Source organism: Struthio camelus, chromosome Z (genome assembly GCF_040807025.1).
Source record: "Struthio camelus isolate bStrCam1 chromosome Z, bStrCam1.hap1, whole genome shotgun sequence".
In the NCBI taxonomy this organism is placed as follows: domain Eukaryota; kingdom Metazoa; phylum Chordata; class Aves; order Struthioniformes; family Struthionidae; genus Struthio; species Struthio camelus.
Genome location: NC_090982.1, coordinates 72,871,780 through 72,895,234, shown reverse-complemented (window position 1 = coordinate 72,895,234; position 23,455 = coordinate 72,871,780). Strand labels below are relative to the sequence as shown.

Sequence of the window (23,455 nt, the reverse complement as noted above, 5' to 3'; positions counted from 1 at the left end):
TGAGAAGAAAAAGTCAGTGTAAAAACAGAGGGTAAGAAAAATGAGACATCATTAAACAGTTTCCAGAAAACAGGGTGGGGTGGGGGCGAGGGAGAGAGAAGACACTGAGGCAGCAAAAGTGGCAGGAAAACATAAGGAAGCATAGTTGGAAAGTTAAAATGGAGAACTAAGTTACTTGTTTTAATTTATTTAGTTCATATATTATACCAAGACACCGTAGCAAATTAAATTTTGACATTGAAAATAGTATAGAATTAGGGTCATACAAGTGGTCTTGCATTCAGATCTCAAGAATTCACCATGCAGTCACCCAGACCAGCAGTGAGACCGCCTGAGCTGTCTTTCCCTCTCAGGTACCCACGGGGCTGGAGAGAGCGCAAGGCCTGTAAGCAATGACGTGGGCCGAGAACCCTGGGCTGCAGAGAGAACCTAAGGCAAGGCTGAGCAGATAGAAGCACAGACTGAGGGCCAAAGGATAATGTTATGAGAGCTCCAAATGACCCAGTTCTTGAAGATGCTGTGAGCAAGTCAGTATTTATGTATGTTCATTTATGCTATAAGACACAGAGGTCTACCTTTATGTTACGGTGAAGATAAGCTTCATATAATTGAGATATTCAGCAAAGTGGACAAACAAAAAAAAAGACCATATCTCTTTTGGAAAAATATTATTACATTTTCAGATTAAAAATGGGAGAAAAAGCCCAAAGCAGTTTATTTTGAAAATGTAGGGAAAAATTTTTTTTTTTTTGTAACAGGCTTTTGAATGATGGGAGGAGAATTAAATCCTATTCCTTTGCCATTTAGCTTCTGTCCTCGTCATATGGTTTTATAAATTTGGCTGAAATGCTCAAAGGCACCTCGAGTGGTCTGAACCCAAGTCAGTGGGATTCAGCAGTTTCTGAATGTTTTACCGATGAGAACAATAATAGTCTTGTTGGTAGTTCTGAGATTCACCTAATCCTGTGCCCTGTTTAGCTTCAGATACAGACGTTAAGATGCTCAACACTGAATTACCCAGTACTAAAATAACCTAACTTCCATGTTGCATTTTATTCTAATCTCTCATCTGTTATGCTTCATGTCTATGCTTCAACCCAGCGAGGCTACCTCTTGAAAAATATTTGCTGATCATAAATAATAATTCAAGATAGTCTTGATATCTACAAAAAAGCACAATGATTTTCTGAGTCTGATAAAATTCTTGGAGTTTTAATAATCCTCACTCTGCTAAAATGTTTCATTTCTAATACATCCATATTAGACCTTATCATTACCAATTTTTATGGTAAATTCTTTTATTAGAATTTTTTTTCTTTTCAATGACACCCTTAATCAAAAATAAAAAAAATACTCTGTTTAGTTCAGGCATTAATTCAACTCCCATATGTCTCTGATATTTCCCTTCTTACAGTGTATCTCAACAGCTAGCTACCGGTAAAACACTGAAGATGGGCTTAAATAACTCTTTATTTAAAAGATAACACTGAAACGAGGAATAACATAGTGGGTATCAATTATCATATATCAAATATCGAAGTGGGTAGCAAACGTTTTAAGTCAGTGAGCAACTGCTGGAATGTATCATGTTATTAAATTATAATGCTTTATCGATGCTTTTTCTCATTTGGCTATTCAGAGTTTAATTGTACTAAGAAATAGTGATTGGCAAAGGTACTTTTTTATATATAAAGATATAGTAGTTTCTGATAAAGACAACTTTGAAAAAACAACTCTAAAATACCAGCTATGGATCCATAATCTATGCTGTTAATATCAGTGGGAATTTATAAGGTCCAAAGGCTTCCTGAAGTTTATCACAATGCAAAAATAAGAGGTCCAGTTTTATACAGAAGCAGTCAAAGAGAACAGGTACATGCACAGCTTACCATTAAGAAAACAGAAATCAGGCCAAAGACAGACGCACTAAACCTTAAGAAGTTTGTGTTTTCACATTTCATGGCTGCTTATGAGGTGAAATGCCCCAAAACAGATGGGAACAGTGCAAAACTGAACTGGATAAATAAAAGGGAGCAGTAGCAGGTGATATGTTTGAAAAAGGGAAAGCTCTTTCAGACAGAGCAGTCCCAGAAGCGCTCCTCCTTTGCTGACCTCTCTCACGGCCAGGCTGTTCTCAGTGCCCGTGGACCTCTATTCCTCTCCTAAAGTGCCAAAAGTAGCAGCCCAGCAGCAGCTTTCCAGCATGCCTGGCCCCTTTTGGCAAGCCCTTTGGCTCCTGGCCTGGCTACAGCTCCCTCTCCAAAGACGTAATTGGGTATCACTTATACAATTCACTACATAGGGAGAAACCAGGCTGTTATACACACAACCCTGAAAACCGTGTCCCAGACACGAATCATTGAAAAACATTTTCTAGAAGATACGATGTGAGAAGTAGCCGGAAAAATATATATATTCACATACAGGCCTCGCAAAACAATCTCACTTCTGAAAAGGAAAATTTGACCCTCTGCTGCCTGGGCTGTAAAAGAATTTCCTTCGGTAGCTACTAATATGTACCAATGCATAAGCGCTAACCAGAATATTAAATATCTACGTTAATTAAAACCAACTATAACTTAAAATACTAAAAGAAGCCACACACATCATTACTTACAAGTAAACAAACCAGGAATCTGGGTTCAAATACTGAATCAAAAGAAACATTTTAGATTAACAATGAATAATCACTTTCCATAAATGAAATTTATTTGAAAGATTTTACCTGCATTAATCAGGTCTGGATCCACTTCATTTTCAAGTGGATAAGGACCCTGACAACAAAATAGACCTATGTCAGCTCTATATTAAAATACCTTTGAGATACAATTCATAGCAGCTTTATCATTTCTCATGCTTATTACTTAAAGCAGATCATTACCAACTTGCATTTTTTTTTCCTCCTTGGCACAACATCATCCTATATATACAAACCAAAATTCACATTAACCAACCTATCAGGACTGAAGGACACATTGCTGGACGTTAGAATTATTAAATGACCACAGAGTCATTTTCACCAAAATGACAGATATTTTTCAGAGGCAGGTATCCAATGCAATTCAATAAAACTTTACCACAGTGAGAATAATGTTCACTTTAAGTTTTAATTTAAATTATGTTTAACAAGCCAACTTACAAGGCTTGGTCTTGCAAACTAGTGAAGGTTCTGACCCCCTCCAGCAAAATATGTTACTTAAGAACATGCTTAGTTGTAATAAAATAGCGCTATAATCCTGAAACGAGCATTTCCTTAGAGACTTCCCCACACTACAAGAACTATAGAATCCTGCAATTATGGCAAATCTTTGAATATGCTTTTTAGTATAACTATACCGAGGTTGGTGGGAACACTAAAAGGCAGCGGCACAGCAAGGTATGTACACTGCACTGAATCATCAGTGACAGTGATAGATTCTTACCAAACCCAGGACTCCATTTTCACTCTGTAAATGAACGGTTATATCCGGACTGATGAAGTTACTGGCCAACAGCGGGATTCCAATACCCAGATTCGCTGAGTAAATTGGTCAAGGCACAAACAGGGAACACAGTTATTGCAAACTAGTACGCTAACAAAGTTACCATTGTACTATGATTCGATTAGAACTGTTCTCTTCACAAACATTTTATTTTTCAATCAGATGCCTCACATTTGCACGGAATTATTTTGGCATTTGGACTGCCCAATTGCATTCTGTCAAACGCCTCACATGTTAAAAAAAAATCCTGAGCAAGTAAGCTTCGTTTCCAACGTACTTTTTCAAGAACTTCTTATGTAACATTCAACTGCTAGCAAACGCTCTGGATGTGCCTGGATAAAGACATATGCATTAACCTCCCATCTATTTCAACAGGGCATTAATAAAAAGACAGAATTCCAGGTGCTGGACAGCGCAAAGAACAGACATGGAAATTAACTTGTGTTAAGCAGAACAGCTGCGGCCACTCTAGTGAATCACCACAGCTTTAGCTACAGCACAGCTGGAGGATACCATACATGCCATCCTCAAACTCTAAGGCAGCTCGTCTGATGATCCTCTCCCTCATGTTGTCTCCTTGTTTTTGTTTGGTTTTTGAGTCTTCAGGCTTTCGGATTGATAAGCGCTGCAAAAGAAAAAATAGTCCTAAGCAAAGATGAGCATCCAAATTGTTGCTTCTCAAGACATGAAAACCTGATTTGTGATTGCACTGAGATACTTGGTCTAAGAATAAGGTTAACAATCAGTTTCTTACAAAAAACAACCTTTTCTTCCATCAGTTCAATCCTATCTAAACCAATGAAGTCATCAAGTACCCCAATGATAGCCTTAGAGAAAAAGTTATTTCTTTGTCCGTATTGCCAAGGCTGAGTGGATACATGATACACAAACACAACTGGTTAAGAATAAGGAAGAAAGAAAGCACCAGGCATTAGTGCAGATACAAGCAAGTCCGAGATTCATTTCCCCATAAATAGCTACATTTTTAAAATGTCAGCCTAAAATGCAGATACTGCCCTCTTTCTGCATTCATTCCATTCAGTGGTGCTCTTCTAGATTTACATGCATGAGACACACAAATACCAGTCATATAAAGAGCTAAGCAACTAAGTTTCAAAAATACTTTTGCAAAAATCTGTTCAAAAGGCATTTCCTGAGATTTCCTGGCCTGAAGTTGATGCTGTCCAAATCACACGTAGGTGAAAATGCCATGGCATTCAAAGAGTTTGTAAGTTTTTTTTTTTTTGTAAGTGAGTGTGTACATGGATTCTGTTCTTTGTGCATCACTCCCATGCACCATTTTGGACTATTTTGGACAACATCAGGTTGCAGGTCCTGCACCCCATATGTCCTCACATTCTCTCCAACTCCAGGCCATAAAGGACAAACTAGGCAAAATCATCCTCTGTTCCTTTTCACCACCACAAAACAACTTCTTCAGTGCTTTTTTTCTCCTTATATCGGGAGCCCCTTTCCTCCTGGGCAGTCAGGGACCAACACTGTCAGTTCCTCTTTAAGTCCTCAGCAACTTCTTCTCTGTATCGCTTGCCAATGACGACTACTACCTTTATAGAAGGCATAACATTGTCTCACACAGTAAGAAAGACTCAGACTTTCCTCATAGATCTCCCTCATGCAATCTTTCATAAAGAGGAAAGTTGCCCACGAAGAGGAATTTTGCCCATAGTTGTTACAGAGTTCCACATTAACCAGTTTGTTCATCTGTTTTCTTTCCCTTTACGTCAGGGAAGCGTTGCTCCATGCACTTTAAGTTTTACGGGCATCAGCGTGTTACCTTAATAGTACGCTATCATGCAGGATTACCTTCAGCTGCAGCTTTTGTAGACAAGGTTATGGATAGCCAATATCCTTGCAGATATCATAAGTGAATCTTCAGTTTCTAAGAATGAGTTACAAGCTGTTCAAATTATATCCTTTTACCCACCTTAGCACTTATTCATCTAGAACTTAAGGAACTTCTACTACTGTTTAGGAACATATATATTTATATATGTACATACAAACATATTTATACATATAATAACATATATATGCTCTTATAGCTACATACAGAGTGGTTCAGACCATTTAGAAGAATTTCTACTTTGTCCATTAGGGCGTATGCTGTGGGAGGACAATTCTCAACTCTGTAGTAACCATGATTCCTCAGGATGTGCTGTCTCCACGGCCCTGGTGATATGTCCCTTTTCTCTACATCTGACATCTCCCTGGGGCTTCTGAATTAACACAAGAACTCCACCGTTTGTGTCGTATATGGAAAACTACAAGGACAAACACAGTGCAGACAGTCTCTCTGACAATCCGAGCCAAAAGAATTTACCGTGTGCATTGTAGCATATATTCTAGGAGCAGAATCTCCAAGGACAAGACATCTTGGGAAAAAAGGAGCTGTTCTTTTTCTTACTTGAAATATGACAGTTCTTGACCCACTTGAAAGAGGTTCCTCTTGTGCTCTGTAATCTTCTAACTGCATTTTATTTAGCATTCTAAGCCACAGATTGGTTCTTTTGAGGAAAGATAGAATACCTTCCTCAAAATCTCTTAACATTTTATAGGGATAAACTAACTAGAAATACAGGAATTTTATAAAACATATAGAATTTATTATTAAATGAGTTCCTTTATAGAAAAGAATTATCCTACAGACCATATTATATAGTATCATTTTCACAATGGAAGTCAAAAGATTGGCTGAATATTTCTAGAAAAGCTATCCTGCTTTTGAGAACTTGAAGTCTTCTTGATAAAGGCATTTTACAGATGTACTCCACTGAGAAAATCTTTGCCCAAAATATATTTCCTGGAATCTTAGTTTTTGTGCTTGAAGCACGTGAGTGAGTTTGTGCTGAGGAGGCCCTTCCTTAAAGGATAGGGGCCAGTAGCAGGAACTGAACTAAATAAGAGTCATGTTCAGATAAAACTCATAATTAGATTTCCCTTTTCCCATCTATTTGGAATTTCATTATACAGAAAGTTTTATGCTTTGGCTAATTTCCCTAGAATTGCTTCGCTTTCCAGTTATGCAAAAAGTAAGAACAATCACAGAGGATTTCTCTCTATAGTGAGTGAAAGGCTGGATAAGTATGACAAAGGTATTTGCAGTAGAGGGGTCAAGTCTGAGTTCAATTAGGCAGGAACTGCCATTTAAGACCAGTAAGAATTATAACAAACTAGTTTCTAATTATTCTTCATTTCCTCCCCTTTGCCAATTATCATGCTTTTATAGGTACAGCCTCTTTCTTAACATATAATCTTTTATAAAGCGTAAATAAATAAATCTGCCATTTTCTTCCTATAATTCTATTAATGAGAGGCACCACTGCTAGAATTACAAAATTCCAAGGACAAAGTTAATCTCTGCTGCAACTTTGCTGTGCAGTTTATAAAAGCTTTCCTATCTCTGCTGCAACTTTGCTGTGCAGTTTATAAAAGCTTTCCTCTTTCTCTCTCTGACTTCCTTCTTTTTCTTAAGCATACAAAAAAAAAAGGCAGTTGTCTAGGCATCAAAGGAGTTCCCACTTACGCAGAGAAGTCAAAGAAAATCTCAGGCAACCTGAGATATATTTTGTATACAGGTCTTCCCTGGGTGCAGAGTTACCCCTTTATCTGGTGCGAAACTGTAATAAGAGCAGCAGTTTAATATATGCAAAATGGATTTCTCTCATGAAAGGCGAAAGCTTTTTTAAACTGAGATATTGCATCCATTCAAAAGGAAGGAACAGGGTATTTATTAATTGCAGTCTCACGCAACATGCCCAAAGAATAAAAAGAGGTTTGACACATCTGTCTCCAGTCCACTATTCAATGAGGCAATATGTTTTGGCAGGATGAGCAGATGGAAGAGGAACGGGGGGTGGAAAGCTTTTTAACCTTAACATTCCCAAAAAGAGTTTACCCAGAGAAAGGGACTTGTATGATTTTTTAGGACTTTGTGACTTAATTTTAATAATAAAAGTTTAATTACTACAATTTCTTTCTGCACTTTTCTTTTGTCATAAAGTTTTTTTCCTTGTATCACATATCCCTCCCCTCCCCCACGTCTTTTAATGGCATTTTGAATAATTTCCACCTCTAGAGGTATGGAGACACTGCAGAAATACAGAAACAATTCTGCAGCTGCAATTTAACAGCATTGTCACATCACCAAAAATGATCACAGGGACATAGCTCAAGTGAGGCAAAGCAACAGAAAAAAAGAACAATTATATAATCTTCCCTATCTTGGAAGTTTTCAGTGTTGGAATATTATTGCTGCAATTTTTAATAGCCATTAACATCTTGTATTTAGTCCAGAAATGGTACAATAGTTCCTGTTTAAAGAAAAGGAAAGAAAGTTTCCAGGGCCTTTGCAATGCAATCCACTACATGGCACAAATGGGACTGAGATTCGCCCTACCTGCCCACCTCAAAAGCTCTCCAACAGAAAAGAGACTTGTGTTTCTGATTGTCAAAGTTAGCTCTTAGTCTAGGCATTCCTCACTGTGTCTACAGCAGAGAGAGAAAGAAGGAGAATGGATTTCCCATCAACAAATTTCCAATTGCTACAAAGTCTTTCCGGACAATGGGCAGTTGCGCTAACTTTTTTACAGTCCAAACCAGAGAGAATGAGGCATGAGACACAAGGCTTAGTTGTCAGCCCCTTCATCTACCTACTGTTCTCCAGCATTTAGTGAACTTGGAAGGTCTTTCTCACAGCATTTTCTCACCACTAACACTTAGGAGCTAGAGAGAAAATTCTGTAAATTCTAAAAAACACTCCAAGTTGAAATATGTTGTTACTAAGAAGCTGAACTTCTTACTTCAATTCTCTTCTCAAACTTCTCTCCCTGTATCAGACGATCAACATAGATTTTGGGAACATGAATGTCTTCTGGGGCAAACGCTCCTATATCAACAATTTCTTCCACCTACAAAGAGAAAAGAGAAAGGCATTCAGTGACAGTTTGTTAGCAATTAAAATTCAAATATTAAATATATAGCGTATCAAATCACTTAAGAAAAAGCAAGGAATAGGACAAAACAGAAATACCCTTTAAAATAGGCTGTTTTAGAAACTTATCTTTCTTCTTTCACATGCAGCAAACTGCAGCATTTTTCGCCAAGGGTATTTCTACATAGAAATTGAAAATAGTTGATGTTCTAACAGCCCAAACTATACAAAATCACCTTAAAGAAATATACCATGTACGCTTACATCAGAGTTCTTTGTACCTACAAATAGTCTACATCTAAACAGGAGGAAATAATACGGTGGTAGCCAAAAGTCAGAGTACGAACAAGAAGCATGAATTTTGAGCTTACAAACTCAGAAGCTGGATTGAAGCTACTTTGTATTGAAGCGTACTCAGTGATAATGTTGAAAGCATTTGAAAGGCAGTAATTAATTGTAAGCAAGATGTGAAGATCTAAGCCTCAACAGTTAGTGAAACAGAGATGCAGCACAAAATGGCACTGATCCACATGTGGTACAGTTTATGTGTGATTTTTCTTTGGGACACCGCAGGCATTAGGGCTGTCCCTCCTGCTTTGTCTGAGTTCAGGGCAGTCCCATGCTCCTTGGCTGAAGACCCCATTGTGGCCACATGCCTGCAGCTCAGAGCCTTGGCCATGTCTGGTGCTTTCTCCCTGGCAAATCTCAGCTGCAAGGAGCACATCTCTTCCTGCCACAAAACTCACAAACAGACACTCATTTTGGAACTGTACCTGCATCAGGCCACTGAGAAAATATAAAATGTTAAGCAAAGCAATGGGTCAAAGACAACGTCTGAAACAATCTACTTAAAAGGGAATCAAACAGCTTCTGAGTTACATTACCAGGAACTAGTTAGACCGTTAGAAATGCCTGAAAAGTCGTCTAGGAATCCCAAAGGACTCATAGAATATGGCACATCGGTAGGGCTGCATCACTTAGCAGCCATCACCAACGAAGAAACATTAAAGAAAGTAAAATTCAATTTGACATCCTACTGCTATTGCAGAATGTGATCAATAATAAAATCCATAGTACATCTGATGGACAATTACCTTCCTACTGCGCTTTGCAGTGTGACAATAAATAAACAAACCAATCTACCGCAAAAAGCAGCAGAGGGAGAGGAAAAATTAACAGACCAATGATCACAGGATCAGTTCCACTTGACCCCTGAAAAGAGCCATGGGGTAAACAGAAAGGAAAAGACAAGATGCAAGTTCTCTAAAGTGAAGGTTGCAAGGAAGAGACTATAACAGCCACAGTGACACAAGCCACAGTGTTCACGAATATCAATATTACACATCCAGAAAGTGCAAAGCTATGAGAATTTTTGCAAGGTAAAAAGACAATAAATTTAGGATTTTAAAAATTCAAACTATTTCATTCAGGGAAAAGTGGTACAAAGGCATTCATGCCCTGTCTCACTAACTTGAAGGTTACTATTTTACACATTAATATAGAAAGGAACACAGAGACTAAGTCAAACCAAGGATAAAATGAAAAAATCCTGCTGTGCACAGATGAAGATGCTCTCTCAGAGTACTGTCTGCTGCCAGAACAGGATCAAAAGGGAGGAGAAGCAGGAAACATACAGACTTTTCAGTGAAGCCACATGTAAGCAGACAATCTGCTACCAGCAGAATTCCTAAATTCACCTTTTCTAATTAACATTTGTATTCATTTATCAGGTGAAAAATTAGGCCTGGAGAATACTAATTGCTACTGATTTGAACCTTGTTATAAAAGAACTACTGCAATCTACTTAAGCAGCTGTGATTATAAAACTAAAGTCTTTGCTGACACAGTTCAGCTGACTTCAACAGAATTACGCTATCAGAAGGCTTGACACACTGTATTCCTCCCTCCTTACAATATACAAAATACATAATTTATCCAAACAATACCAGATTTTGTTATTAATCACTCCCATTCCCTTAATTGGTAAGAATTCTGTATTTTTGGAAACAGCAACCAGCATGATAGTTTCTCTTCATAAGAACTACTAACATCATTATTTATTTTCCCAGTATAGTAGCCTAAATGAGTATGACACACAGACAAACAAGACGGATATTGTCCTAGGGATTTTAAATCAGCATAAGGACCCTTAAACACTGGAAAACTCATGTTCACAGGCAACCGCCACACACCCTGTTGCTGTTTTGCAATTTCCACATTCCACCATTATGAAACAAGTACCAAATACAATTAAAATTAAATACATTAGAAATATCCATATAGACATAAAATGGAATTTCAAAAAGAGATTAAAAATTTGCATGTAATGTCTGCAAAAATCTATATCATCCAGCCCTGCAAGCAAAATTAATCACCATGTCTATGTGGCAGAAATTAAAAAGCAAGAAGTCTCACAGGGGAAGCACGAACGTCACCTGACTGCCACTTCTCCAACTCTCTCTCCTTACTCTGCTCATAGAGAAACTACATGGCACTACAGGAGGCTATTGGTAGCCCACCCACACCAGTTTTGCCAGCACTGCTACCACAAATGAAGCTGTGCCAACAGAAGTGAAACTATGGGAAATTTGATGGCTATGGGAATCAGCAACTTAACTTTATATGCAGCACTACAGTGACCACCACAAGACATAATCCAAGCATCTTTCTAGATAAGAGTGATAATCCAAAAATTAACAGTTCCAAAGCTGGGCATATTCAATTCCCTTGCACGTAAGTCTTCTCTTTAACACGTCCCCAGCCTAAGCCTCAATCACCTTTAAAGCTAGGAAGACATTTACATGGGTAGCTAGAAGGATGTGAATGGGTTTCACCAGATTTTTTTTTCTTCCTGTTCGACTTCTGCATTTTATTTATCCTTCTGTTCTTTCTTCCCCTGATTCACTTTGCCTTAGGCTTTATTTTGTCATGCACAGAAGAATCTTTGTAAGCATCAAAAATCATCATTTGACATCCTGCCTAGAAGACACACCATGAAGCCTGGCAAAGTGTAAAGAGGGAAGTAATCAGGGCAGAGCACCTCCTGTAATCTTTTTAATTAGTGAGTAAAAATATTTTGATACCATTTAGATTGCCTTGATCACATGTGATCATTTTAAATCTTACCTTCACCAACAAAGTGACAGGAAATAGAAAGTTTATAACTTTTTGCTACACAAGGAAAGCTAAAAAGTAACTTTGAGAAAGTTCCCTCTCTTTGGAAGGCTCTGATTCATGAATCAAAAAAATCCTTTCATTGTTTCAAGAGCTTCACAGTATCAGTTTTCCTCCTCTGTGTAAGTATCCTTGCAAATATGTCTATGCTAGCAAAGCCCAATAGCAAACAATGGGGGCAAAATAAATGAATCCTATCATTTCTGAATATTGGTTTATCTGCAAGTACACCCAGAACATAAAAGCTGTTCCCTGCTGTGATTCACAAGAGCCTTCTGCCATTCCTTTTGATATCAGTAGTCACTCACTGGTCACTTGTTTCAAAATATCACTTCCTCCTGTAATTTACATCCAATCTTCTCTTTTCAGTAGTTAGTTTAGTAGTTAGTTTATTGTTGCTTATAGAAATTCAGCTACTCTCCTAAAGCTTTACCTCAGAATTTCCAAAGGCTTCTAGAGAGAGAAACTGAACCTAGAAGATTACTAACTTCCAGTAAGATAATGAACACTTATACCTGACCAAAACTTGGCAAGGGAATTGTAATGGCATGCCTATTCATGCCAAAACACTTAACAGTAATAATAAAAAAGGGCCTTTACTTTGAATCTTTTTTTCTTATTTCTGCAGCCTAATTAGGTGCTTTATGATATATGAAATGTTCACAGCTGTTTTAGTCATAAACCTCAGTTTCCATACAACTAAGCTATAAGCAGAAATGGCAATATAATTCCTTACTATGGAAAAAAAAAAAAAAGTGGTGGGGAGAGAGAGAGCGCGTGCGCACAAGCAAGCATGCACATGCTTAACAAAAAACAATGCATTCTTAAGTAGCTTATTTTTAAAATGGCTCTATTGAATCTCTCTATCACTGTCTTCATTATCCCCGTACCCTTCACTTCTCCAAACTGAAAAAAAAAGAGAATACCCTGCAGAACATAAGTAGGGTAAATATTACACCTGGTCAGATCTCCAAAACAACAGAAGAATGAAATCCAATTGAGCCCCTTACATGCTAGAGACAAGTTCATTAGACCACTTCTTCAGTTCACCGCAGGAAAGTCAGGACGTCACTACAAAATTCATTGTAACATATATAAAGTAGTAAGAAGTTTAAAAAATAAGGCGATGAGGAGAAGTTGTGTATGTCTGGTCCAGCTGAGAGAAGATTGAAGGTAGTCAGAAAGAGGACTGTGATCAACTATTCTAATGACAACCAAGAAAAAAAAAGTCAGCCTTAATTTAAAGAGATTAAACTGAATATCACTGAAAGCTTTTGATATTGTAAAACAGTGGAATATATTCTAGGAATTGGGCACTGTAAATTCTTGAGAACAAACTATACAAACATGTATTGGGCTGGAGGAAAGAGGAAACGAGTCAGTATTTACTCAATTCTGCCTGAATGCAGGGAGAAAAAAAAATAGATGCTCTTCTGATCGTCCCTCTGATCTTCTGAGAGTCTCAGAAGAGTTCTGCCCTTTTCTGATTCTGTGATGAGGCTAGACCATGCAATTTCTACTCCTGTCAAGCTACCACTGAAGTGAAATGACAGTCAGTCAATATCCATCCTAAAAAAGAGACATTTACAGTAATTTTAAAAAGCAAGTAACTACTAAGCAGTTAGATAAAGGCATGACTCAGTAATAATCACTGATTTGGGCCCACTAAAAGCTTGGAATAAATATCTTCATAAATTTACTGAGGTGAAGGGGAACCATTAAATCTTTAAAGTTCATATTCATTAGAGAACCTGCAGTCTCACCAAACTGATCATCTGGGTGACACACTAATTGTCCTGCGAACTAGTCCATGAACCCTCCTTCATAGCAGAGGACAGGAGCGTAAAAGACAGTGTTATACTGCTGGTAATACTCTTCCCAGCTTCTAGCAACATGAAGTTTAGGGACTTCCTGGGTCAGAGGCTGCTAGCTTCTGACCATCTTGCTAGCTTCTGATGGACCACGAATTTGTTTAATAGTTTTCTGAGGCCACGTACATCTTTAGCACCAAAAACTTTCTGTACCATTGCATTTATTCAGCTTGACTGGTGTTAACTTACTCATCAGTGACCTGGTTGAAGGGACAGAGCGCACCCTCAGCAACTTTGCTGATGATACTGTACTGGGAGGAGTGGCTGATACACCAGGGGGTTGTGCTGCCATTCAGAAGGACCTGGACAGGCTGGAGAGATGGGCAGAGGGAAACCTCCTGAAGTTCAACAGAGGGAAGCGCAGGGTCCTGCAGCTGGGGAGGAATAACCTCACGCACCAGTACAGGCTGGGGGTTGACCTGCTGGAAAGCAGCTCTGCAGAGAAGGACCTGGGAGTCCTGGTGGACAACAAGGTGACCATGAGCCAGCAATGTGCCCCTTGTGGCCAAGAAGGCCAATGGTATTATGGGGTACATTAGGAAGAGTGTTGCCAGCAGGTCAAGGGTGATGACCCTCCCCCTCTACTCTGTATCTGAAGGGAGGGTGTCAAGGGCCAGACTCTTCCCAGTGGTGCCCAGCGATAGGACGAGAGGCAATGGGCACAAACTGAAACACGGGAAGATCTGTCTGGACACGAGGAAGAACTTTCCTGTGAGGGTGACTGAGCTCTGGAACTGGTTGCCCAGAGAGGTTGTGGACTCCCCTTCCTTGGAGATACTCAAAAGCCATCTGGACACATTCCTGGGTAATATGCTCCAGGTGACCCTGCTTGAGCAGGAGAGTTGGACTAGAAGATCTCCAGAGGTTCCTTCCAGCCTCAACCATTCTATGATTCTGTGGAAAATATTTCTTATCATGTCTTGTAATTTCACTGGGTGCTTCCTTCTCCTGGCATATAGGAAAAGCATGCAGCTGTTCTTTGTCTTTTCCATACTAATGGAGATTCTATGTATTTTTATATCCTTTTTGGTTACTAGTAGACTGTTATGCTCTGTGAACACTCCAGAGAAAACCAGTCGGAAATACCGCATGCCCTAACTGATCATCAGAGGAGCAAAGCTGACAATCTCCGAGGTTTGCCTCCAGCTTTTTCATCATATGGCTACAGATTCTCAGAACTTAGGAGCCCTTGCTACATAATAGTCATTTTACCTTTGTCTTCTCTGTTCTAAATCTCCTCAATTACCTTCACTTCTAGTTGCCTCAGGCTTAATTTCTTCTTTTGTATTTCTCTGCACCTGCTTCCTCTGTTTTTTTCCAATGTTCACTTTCCATTCCATGCCTTTAACCTCTTTCTCCATGCTGTACTGGTGACAGCAAACAAGAATACAGATTGCACTAAATTATCTGCTCTTGATACGTGTGCGTAGCAGTTCTGGGATAACAACTGCAAAGAAAAGAAGACGTATACTTGATTATCTGCAAAAGCTATCTACTTGTAAAATTGTATGCATGTATGCACAAATGAAAGGACTTGTCAAATTTAGTTGCCGGTCTCTGAAAAAGCTCTGCTGTGCTACACATATGAACATTCCTTCCTCAGGAACTTATAAGTCAGTCAAATTTCAACATAACCAGGATATACAATATTCTGAACTTTAAAAGTCATGTTCAAAGTCAGAAGATACTGAAATTCCTCAAAAGAATAATCCTAAGAATATAACAGTCTCAAAATAATCTTTAGAAATCACTCCAGGAAGTGATCACTTCCTAAATCCTTCTTAAAATCTGGTTGTTTGGATACAAGTCATCAGTGAACCCACTCTGCTTGTAATCAGTTAGATTTTGCAGCTTGTACTTTCCAGATAAAATGAGGTGATTTCATAGTGTTCAATACTTAATTTTTCTATACTCACCTAGATACTAGCAGTACAACAGAAATCGGGATGTAATTATGTTATCACCTCTTAATTAGAAAGCACCCAGTTTATATTCAATACTTAACACAAAATGAAACATAAGCATCCACACTGAAGAGCTGTAAAATTGCTTTCTGAGCTCTAGAAAAGGCATTTTTGGAAAATAAGTTTTTAGATTACATTACGTAATTATTTTGAAATTAATCAGCATAATGGTCCAGGGGAAAAACAGGTCTCTAGGAGCCAGGGGAAAAACAAACAGAAATCCCACAATGCATGAACAAATTCTTTTGCCATTAGTTAGTCCTTAATGAATAAAGAATCTACTTAACCTGTACTACTTACATATGCCAAATAAGGAAACAGACCATATCCCTACTCTTTCCACTCTCAAATAGAACAGCTGCTCACAATATTAACTATCAGAATGATATAATTTAACATTTTTGCAAATAAAAGTTACACTGCCTTAAGTAAATTATTCCAGTACTTCACTGCTTATTTTCAAAATATGTTAGATTGAAAACCTTTGCATTGATTAGAAGGTAAAAATAAATAACTGTCCTTTTTATTTCATTATCATTCATAAATTATCAGGAAGAGCAAAAACCTAAAAAAAAAAAAAAAAAAGCTTTAATCTCAACAAAAGACTTGTATTTTCTTACTCATATCAGAGAAATGACAAATGCAGAGAGCCTGAAAGAGATCTCTCATCTCCTACACATTCAAAGGAATATAACTCAAAGGTCAGGAGATAAATTTAAGTTTTACTTGCAAAAGTGATTTAAAAATAAATGTAACTACTGAAGGAAAAGGTGGAACATTTCAAAGAAATCAGAGAGATTTATTTGCATCTTCCAGGATATGCAAGTCCAACTAAACCCCTCTGAAGTTCAGGGAATACGCCTAAGAATCAGGCCAGAGCGTGCTGAACACATGATATATAGTAAGGTAATCTGAGTGAAGCAATGTAATAGCGGCTATTTAGTAACAAATTAAGTTGCTCGTTCCCTTTGGGAAGAGAAAGAAAGCCCCCAGGTATTTCACTAAAGAAGATAAAAAGATACATCATCACAAAATGGCACCCTAGGTACATGCATGTATTACTTGTCCTCCTTATTCCACATGTTCATTACAAATAGTGATAGTTTTTAAATATTCAAAAAAAAAAAAAAAAAAAAAAAAAAAGCATGTTACCGGTTTCTTTTGCTCAACAAGAGAGCAGTGTGTTTTAACTCACCTTCAAAACCATAGCAGGTATCCAAAAACCCCAAATATTCAAAAAGGAATACAGGAAGAAGGCAGTCAAGAGAATTTTTCAAAGAAAAAAAATCAGAAAAAAAAATGAAGTGACAGTAGTATTATGTTGTGAGGTATAAACAGTCTCAATAGCTTACTCAGAAATCACAGGAATTTGGGTAACAATGGATTTTAAGTAACAAATATTAAGAAAAATAAAACTTCTCTTGTGCCTGCACCTTATCCGTCCTGAGCTCTGCCTGGAAAGACAGTGCCACATGCATGGGAATAAATAACAGGAATGAAGGGCCTCACAGAACCAAATACAAGTTATTTGAAGCTGAAACTGACACAAATGTATGAAATCAGACTTTCACCGAAGAAAGAAACTTTGTTTATCAGAGCCCAATGAGAAAATTCTGATTTATTTGCCTCTAAAACCTGTGAAGAATTGTCTTTAGCGAATCTGATATTGAAACAAGCATGATCTCTAATCTCCCAATCACACCAAGTTTTCTATTTTATCTGTGGTATTTGTTAATTGGGAGAATAATAGATGAAGCAAATCAAACTAATACTGATTGTTTTTCAGCTGCCAAATACAACCCCTGTATAACTTTTCCCTTCCCCGGTCCCCCTCAAAAATAGAAATACCTGAATCACAGGTGTATTTGTTGTCTCTGATTTATCCAAATTACCGAAAAACAAGAGCGCTCACAAAGCTTTACATTCATTTAGTGATTTTTGTTCTTCTTGTGTCTGAAAGTCTAGATGTTGCTTTGAAGTGAGTGGTTGGGTGGTCAACGGCATGTAACTCATGTGGTTTTCCCCTTTCTCATAAATTTCCAGGCAGACAACTAAATCAGATACATTTGGTTAGTGTATGTTCAACCCTGATGGAATCTGATTTAACTAACTCATCACAAATAGAAGATCATTTCTACTTGCACCATAGCTAGACTTACTCCCTTAGATCTGGGGTGTCTTATTACAGTTTAGTTTTATTCTGAATCAGTGAAGCACTCTACATCTTCTATCATATCTTTTTCAAATATAAGACAAAAATACTTAAAGAATAGCTTTACTTTTCACTTTTCTCAGTGCATGAATGCCAGAAGAAACCCAACACATACATAGACAGCTCAAGATAATCAAGGGATAGGCCACTTGGGGACGGGGACGGGGGGATCTTTATTGGTTACTGGTGGCAAAAACAAGCAACAAAAGTGTAACCCCTCCTAAATACCTTACAGGAAGTGACCAAATACTACAGCACCAGGAACGTGTGCTCTTGTCCAAGCTAGGAAGTCCTGTTTCTTAGCTAGCCTCATCCCATAATGTTACAAAAGGAAGCACAGTGCCATCTTTTCTCAAGCTACAAGACTCCTCATAAGACAACTCTGACAAAGAACAACAGAACAAAGCTATGGCAACAGAAGGCACAAAAAACTTTAATTCACTTAAAAGAAGCAAGGCGAACCAGTATACACACCAGTGTATCTTCCAGCAGTCTGGAATTCAAACAGGTTAAAAAAAAAAAGTATAAAAATGCGTATGTCTATTTTGAAAGTACTGGGGAAATAAATTAGTACCTGAAACTAATTTAAAAAAAGAGATTTAGTTTACCTAAAAAACTAATTGCTAGATGTGCTTGTGCCTTCATTTGCAGCTCCTGATGCTTAGAGTGTCTGAGAAATTCAGCACTTCAAGACTCTTAAGGATAGATATCCAAGTTTGAAATTGCCAGTTGTTATGTTTAGAACCCATGTTAACCAAATATCCCTTTCAAAATTCAAAATCCATATTCACAAATAAGTCAGAGAAATCATGCAGGACCTACGGCTTTATCAGGAGAGCCAGAAGGGCTCTAGCCCTCCTTGGCTTATTAGCTTACATGATATGTCAGGTATATACAGTCCCCATTTTTATCAGGAATACATCTATCCCAAATCTGTTCTTTGCTTTTCTCTGCTTCTCTCAACAAGGAAAAAGAAAGATATAATACCTTTGACTTATTGCAAAGGTTGGCAAAATGGGGAAATGTCCCTACTTTTCTGCAATCAAAAAAATACCTACATAAATCTTAAAACAATCTCTTGTTTCAATAGGTATCACTTTCTCTGGCTTCTCATACATGAAAAGAAAAACTAGCATGGTATGAAGTTAAGACAGCCTTGATATCTTAATCCTTTACTCCTCTTTAAACACTTAGTTTCTTCAATGAGTAATTCTGTTTTAGAGCATTTGCATGGAAGGATGATGCAACAGAACATTAAAGTCTGAGCTGCTGATTGGAATGACTATTTCAAAATTGTCATAGTAGTAATAGGTGTAAGGCCGCAACTTTTCAAATCTCAATATTTTGACCACCTGAAAAAATGCATTTGTTTTACATCAGTAAGTCGTCACTCAGTACTGTGAACTAACTTTTTGTAAGACTGAGTTTTAATGGTACATCCTTCTCATTTTGTATTCATAAACTCTATTAGAAACTACAAAAGTTATTTATAATATTTATAATAGCTAAAGGCAAAGCATGTAAAGAAAGTAGAAATATATAATATGTGTGGATATATAGGCATATAAATCCGTTGAATTATGCCTGAAACTATCTTCTGCATTGTTTTTACAACAATATAATCATGTGAAATGTGATTTAAAATGCAAATACCGAAAAATCACAGATTAATGCATCTTAAAAAAAAAACCAAGGCATAAGAACCATCATGAATTCCTTTTGCATACTAGTATGTACAATGTAAAGTTCAACCTAGACTATTTCAAAATCCTATCCATTTTCAAATTCTCACGACATAGGACATGTGTATTGTTAATGAAAAACGCCTCAAATGCCCAACATACTGTGCTTTCTACCAACTTATTGTGAAAAAAAGTGAATTTAGCTTTATGAGCAAGCACAGACTATCCATCAGTTTTCACAGCACATCGTCTGTCTGGTAATCTGTAATATGTACTGATCAACCATGAACTTCCTTTAGCATATTATTTTTGACTGTCATGTTTGTTCTTAACACATATCAAGGACTCAAGGACTTTTTTCATTGCAAATTATATTCACCATATCAGCAATGAACTTCTGAAGCCAAATACTGAAATAGCTCATGAAACTCATTCAAGAAACTATCAATTTAAAAAGAAAAAAGATGAGACAGAAAAACAAATACAACTCTTCTAGCACAATGCTGTGTGCAGCTAAAACTGTCTGAGCAGCAGCCAGCAACATTTTGATCTGCTACTAATTTTACCACTTAACGTAACATTCACTACCTCAGCGATGAAGTGCCAAATCTGAACACAAATAATTGGAGGTTATATATAAAGAAAATCAACAATGAAAACCTATAGTTGATTTTCACTATTAAAGAAGTTTCTTCTCCCAAAAAATCAGCAGCATATTAATGAAATGTAAAAAGAACTACTTTATAAAGTCCCTTCTAACCCAGTCTATTTCAGTGCTTTTCAAATCCTCCAGAGACAGTCTGTATAATGCCTGTAAAAATGTTTTGTTGTTGTTGTTCTGTCTTGCCTTTTCATTAACACATGCATACACAAACAAGAAATCAAATACAATTAATGGAAATAAAAACAAAAAAGGAGTGTTCAAGTCTAGGTGTGGACTTTTTTTTGGGGGGGGGGGGGGGGGAGCATACTATGGCAATCGTGTACTAACGGTCCTAGGAGCTTCACACCCCCTCCCCTTCCACAACCCCCCCAAAAAATGTGCAAGCTGTCCCTGGATTTCAACTCCAATCCTTCTCAGACTTCTTCCTGAACTTTCTATGACTGGCACCATAATAGCCATCAAACTGCTTTTTAATATAACTGAAGACTGAGGCAGTAAAGGCATTAAACACGTCAGCCTTCTTTCCACTCTGCATTGGTAATTTTCCCTCCCTTAACTCAGCAGTGAAATATCAGTGTCTCAGTGTCCTTGGTCTTCCAGCTCACTATGTATGTACTTTCAGAACAATTTCTTGCTACCTTCATGAATTTTTTATGTCACAGTGGCCTGGAGTTTTCTGAGTTTGCCTCTGTGTGCTTAGGCTTTTTCTTTTTTTTTTTTTAATGCTCATCCTCAGAAGTCTGCTTCTGGTGTCACTTTCCATAATTTTTTGTTTCTATGTTTGAGATGGTAGTGATGATTGTGATGAAGTTAAATTCATCTCCTGCTGCTCTTCCAGTGCTTCCTCCTTGACGGGAAAGTCCACTCTCAAGCCTTTCACAAGGCGTTCCTTGAAATGAAGTCAACTTCATTTCTTCTTACCTCCCAGAAGCCTTCACTTACCTCCCAGAAGCCTTCATCTACCTAATCTATCAGCTCATGAGGTCAGTTTTCCTAAGAGTCGTTCCTGATATTTTGCTGTTCTCCCTTCTATGCTTTCTAAGCATCATGAACTTGTATTTCGTAGCTACTCTCCCTCAAGCGTTCATTCCAGTCCCTTTCACCTAAGGTTCCTTTGGAAGAAGGGATTATAACGTCTGTACCCTACAACTAGGTTCACTTTATTGATTTTAATATTATCTAAATCCAGATCGACAAACACCTCTGATGCAGGATTTAGCCAAAGCTTAGGCATGTAAACCCAATCATGCTGTCAAAGTCCCTGACTAACCCCTAGGTGCTTAATATGCAGTTTTCCATACTTATACTAATAAATTACTGTGGCAACTAGAATTCTATTGTCACTTGCCAAAAACTTCTGACAACGCAGCTGGACTAAGCAGCTCAGTGCCCATCCTGTACCAAATGGGATTCTCAAACAAAACATTCCTCCACTGAAATCCCCTGGGATACCCTCTCAGCAGCCATCCCTGAGCACCTGGACAGCAATATCGAGAAAGGCTCTAGCTGCATGACAGCTCAGTGGTTCAAGCACTTGGCACTGAAGAGAAAAGATATGGGTTTCCTGTCCTCCTGGGCCTCAGATCCTGATCTGGGGTCCCACAGAAAACTGTCCTAATGCAAAGTCAGCGCCCATCCCAATTTCAGATTTCCTTCCTGTGCCAGGGTACAGTTTCAAGTTCCATGACTGGGGCATTCAGGTAAGGAAAAAGAGACTTAGATTCCTATTCCACCTTCAAACACAGCTTATAGGCTTTTTATAGTAAACAGTCACTGTGCAAAAACACTGAAGAATTACTCAGAACAGAACTATGCATCTGAGGACAGTTATGTTGGTGTTAAAGTGTTTGGAGAATTAGGCACAAAAAAAAAGGTCATTTTTCAATAAAACACAATGCCATGATTTAGCGCAGATAATAGGATACAAATGACTATTTCAGTCTGCTTGTCCCTCAGTGCAGCACAGTTCGTTGTACCTGAGATAATGGCGCTCACTGACGTGACTGTGTTGCTACTAGGCAACCAGAGATAAAATGCAGGGTTTAATGATTTTTATTTAATGTGTTTTTATGAGAAAGTACACTCTTCTTTTTCCTCCCCGATATTATTTGAGGTAGAAATGCTGTTTATATGGGGAGATATATTTAGCCATCCTCTCGCAATCTGAACAAAAAAATGATTCAAACTGGATATCCAAACAGCCTGTCTATAAATATTTTTAAACATATTGACTATCACCACTATCAAACATTTATATCGTGGCAGTGGCTGATAGCTCAAATCAGCCCACCAGGGACAAGTATTCTGTAGGTCTCACAGCAAACAACAGTGACAGGGAACAGACAGCAGCTTAGGGATGTTTATGGCCATTCTGGATGTACTCTCTACATTATGAACTCTCCAGGGCAGCAAATGAGAACCTGAGACTAAATCACCCTTCACCTCTCCTGTGTTGTCATGACACCCACACCTGGCACAATCACATCACGTTTCTTCCTGTGGCTTTAGGTTGCCTTGAGACTCTCCAAAAAAGAAGCGTCACAGCCAAAGCTGTTTCTCCTAGTGGGACACTGCTCATAGGAGCTTCTGCAGCAAGACACACTTCTCTGGAAGCAAACTTCAGATTGAAGTGTCTGACCCTCAGTCTTGTTTATTTTAACTAGCAAAATGGTCTAAAACCAATTGCCCTCAACCATGTGCCACAGACATAACTGTAAACACAACAGCTTTACTTCCCCCTCCTTCAGAAGTCTCTCTATGCACAGACAGTATCACTCCTCACAACACGGTAAAATTTTTAGGCACACAATAGCTATCAGGGTTTGGGTTTTGTTTCTGCTTTTTTTTTTTTTTTTTTGTCTCTTTGCTCTTATCCTCCACATTCCCAAATGCTGCCAGTTTCTCTCACCTCTGAATTCTTATAAAAATTAAGTGTCTGTTCATACTTCAGCTAAGACGGTATAAATTGCCACACCGACCTAAACTAGGGAAGAGCAGCTTTAATACATTAAAGAAAAAAATGCGTCCATGCACAGTTCTGTCTGCATATTTCACAGCTCCATGAGGAATCTTAAAAGGGCAGGTTAACAAAAGCAATCAATTCCCAGGGCACTTCCCACTTTCAATAAATTAACAGATATCCTGAGACTGGATTTCCAGTAATTAATATTATCCTCGGCAGGGACCTCACTATGCTCAGTGCCATTCCATATTTTTAATCAATGATCAGAAACTAAAAGAAATATGGAGAAAGATTGGTGGAATAATAAATCCTAAAAAGGAAGCAGCAGCATCAGACATAATGGGTAAACTGGGATGAAACTCCCTTCAGTCCTCCTCAGTTCCCTAGTGACTAGCTCCAGACATCTGCAGGCTGACTACGCTCGGCGCTCAGGATGTTCTAGATGCCGTAGCAACATATCTCTTTCCAGTGCCTAAGATCTGAGCTCTTAAAT

At 38.1% G+C, this 23,455-nt stretch overlaps 1 protein-coding gene across 1 annotated transcript in view; it reads right to left on the bottom strand.

The window, feature by feature from the left end:
• The window catches only part of LOC138064565 (succinyl-CoA:3-ketoacid coenzyme A transferase 1, mitochondrial-like), a 77,788-nt gene that overhangs the window by 27,122 nt on the left and 27,211 nt on the right, over positions 1-23,455 (bottom strand). The window contains exons 8-11 of the mRNA XM_068927786.1: positions 8,303-8,410; positions 3,996-4,107; positions 3,423-3,517; positions 2,726-2,774 (exon numbers count right to left, since the gene is read on the bottom strand). Of these exons, the coding sequence (XP_068783887.1) occupies positions 2,726-2,774; positions 3,423-3,517; positions 3,996-4,107; positions 8,303-8,410 (364 nt within the window). The remainder of the gene's footprint in view (positions 1-2,725; positions 2,775-3,422; positions 3,518-3,995; positions 4,108-8,302; positions 8,411-23,455) is intronic.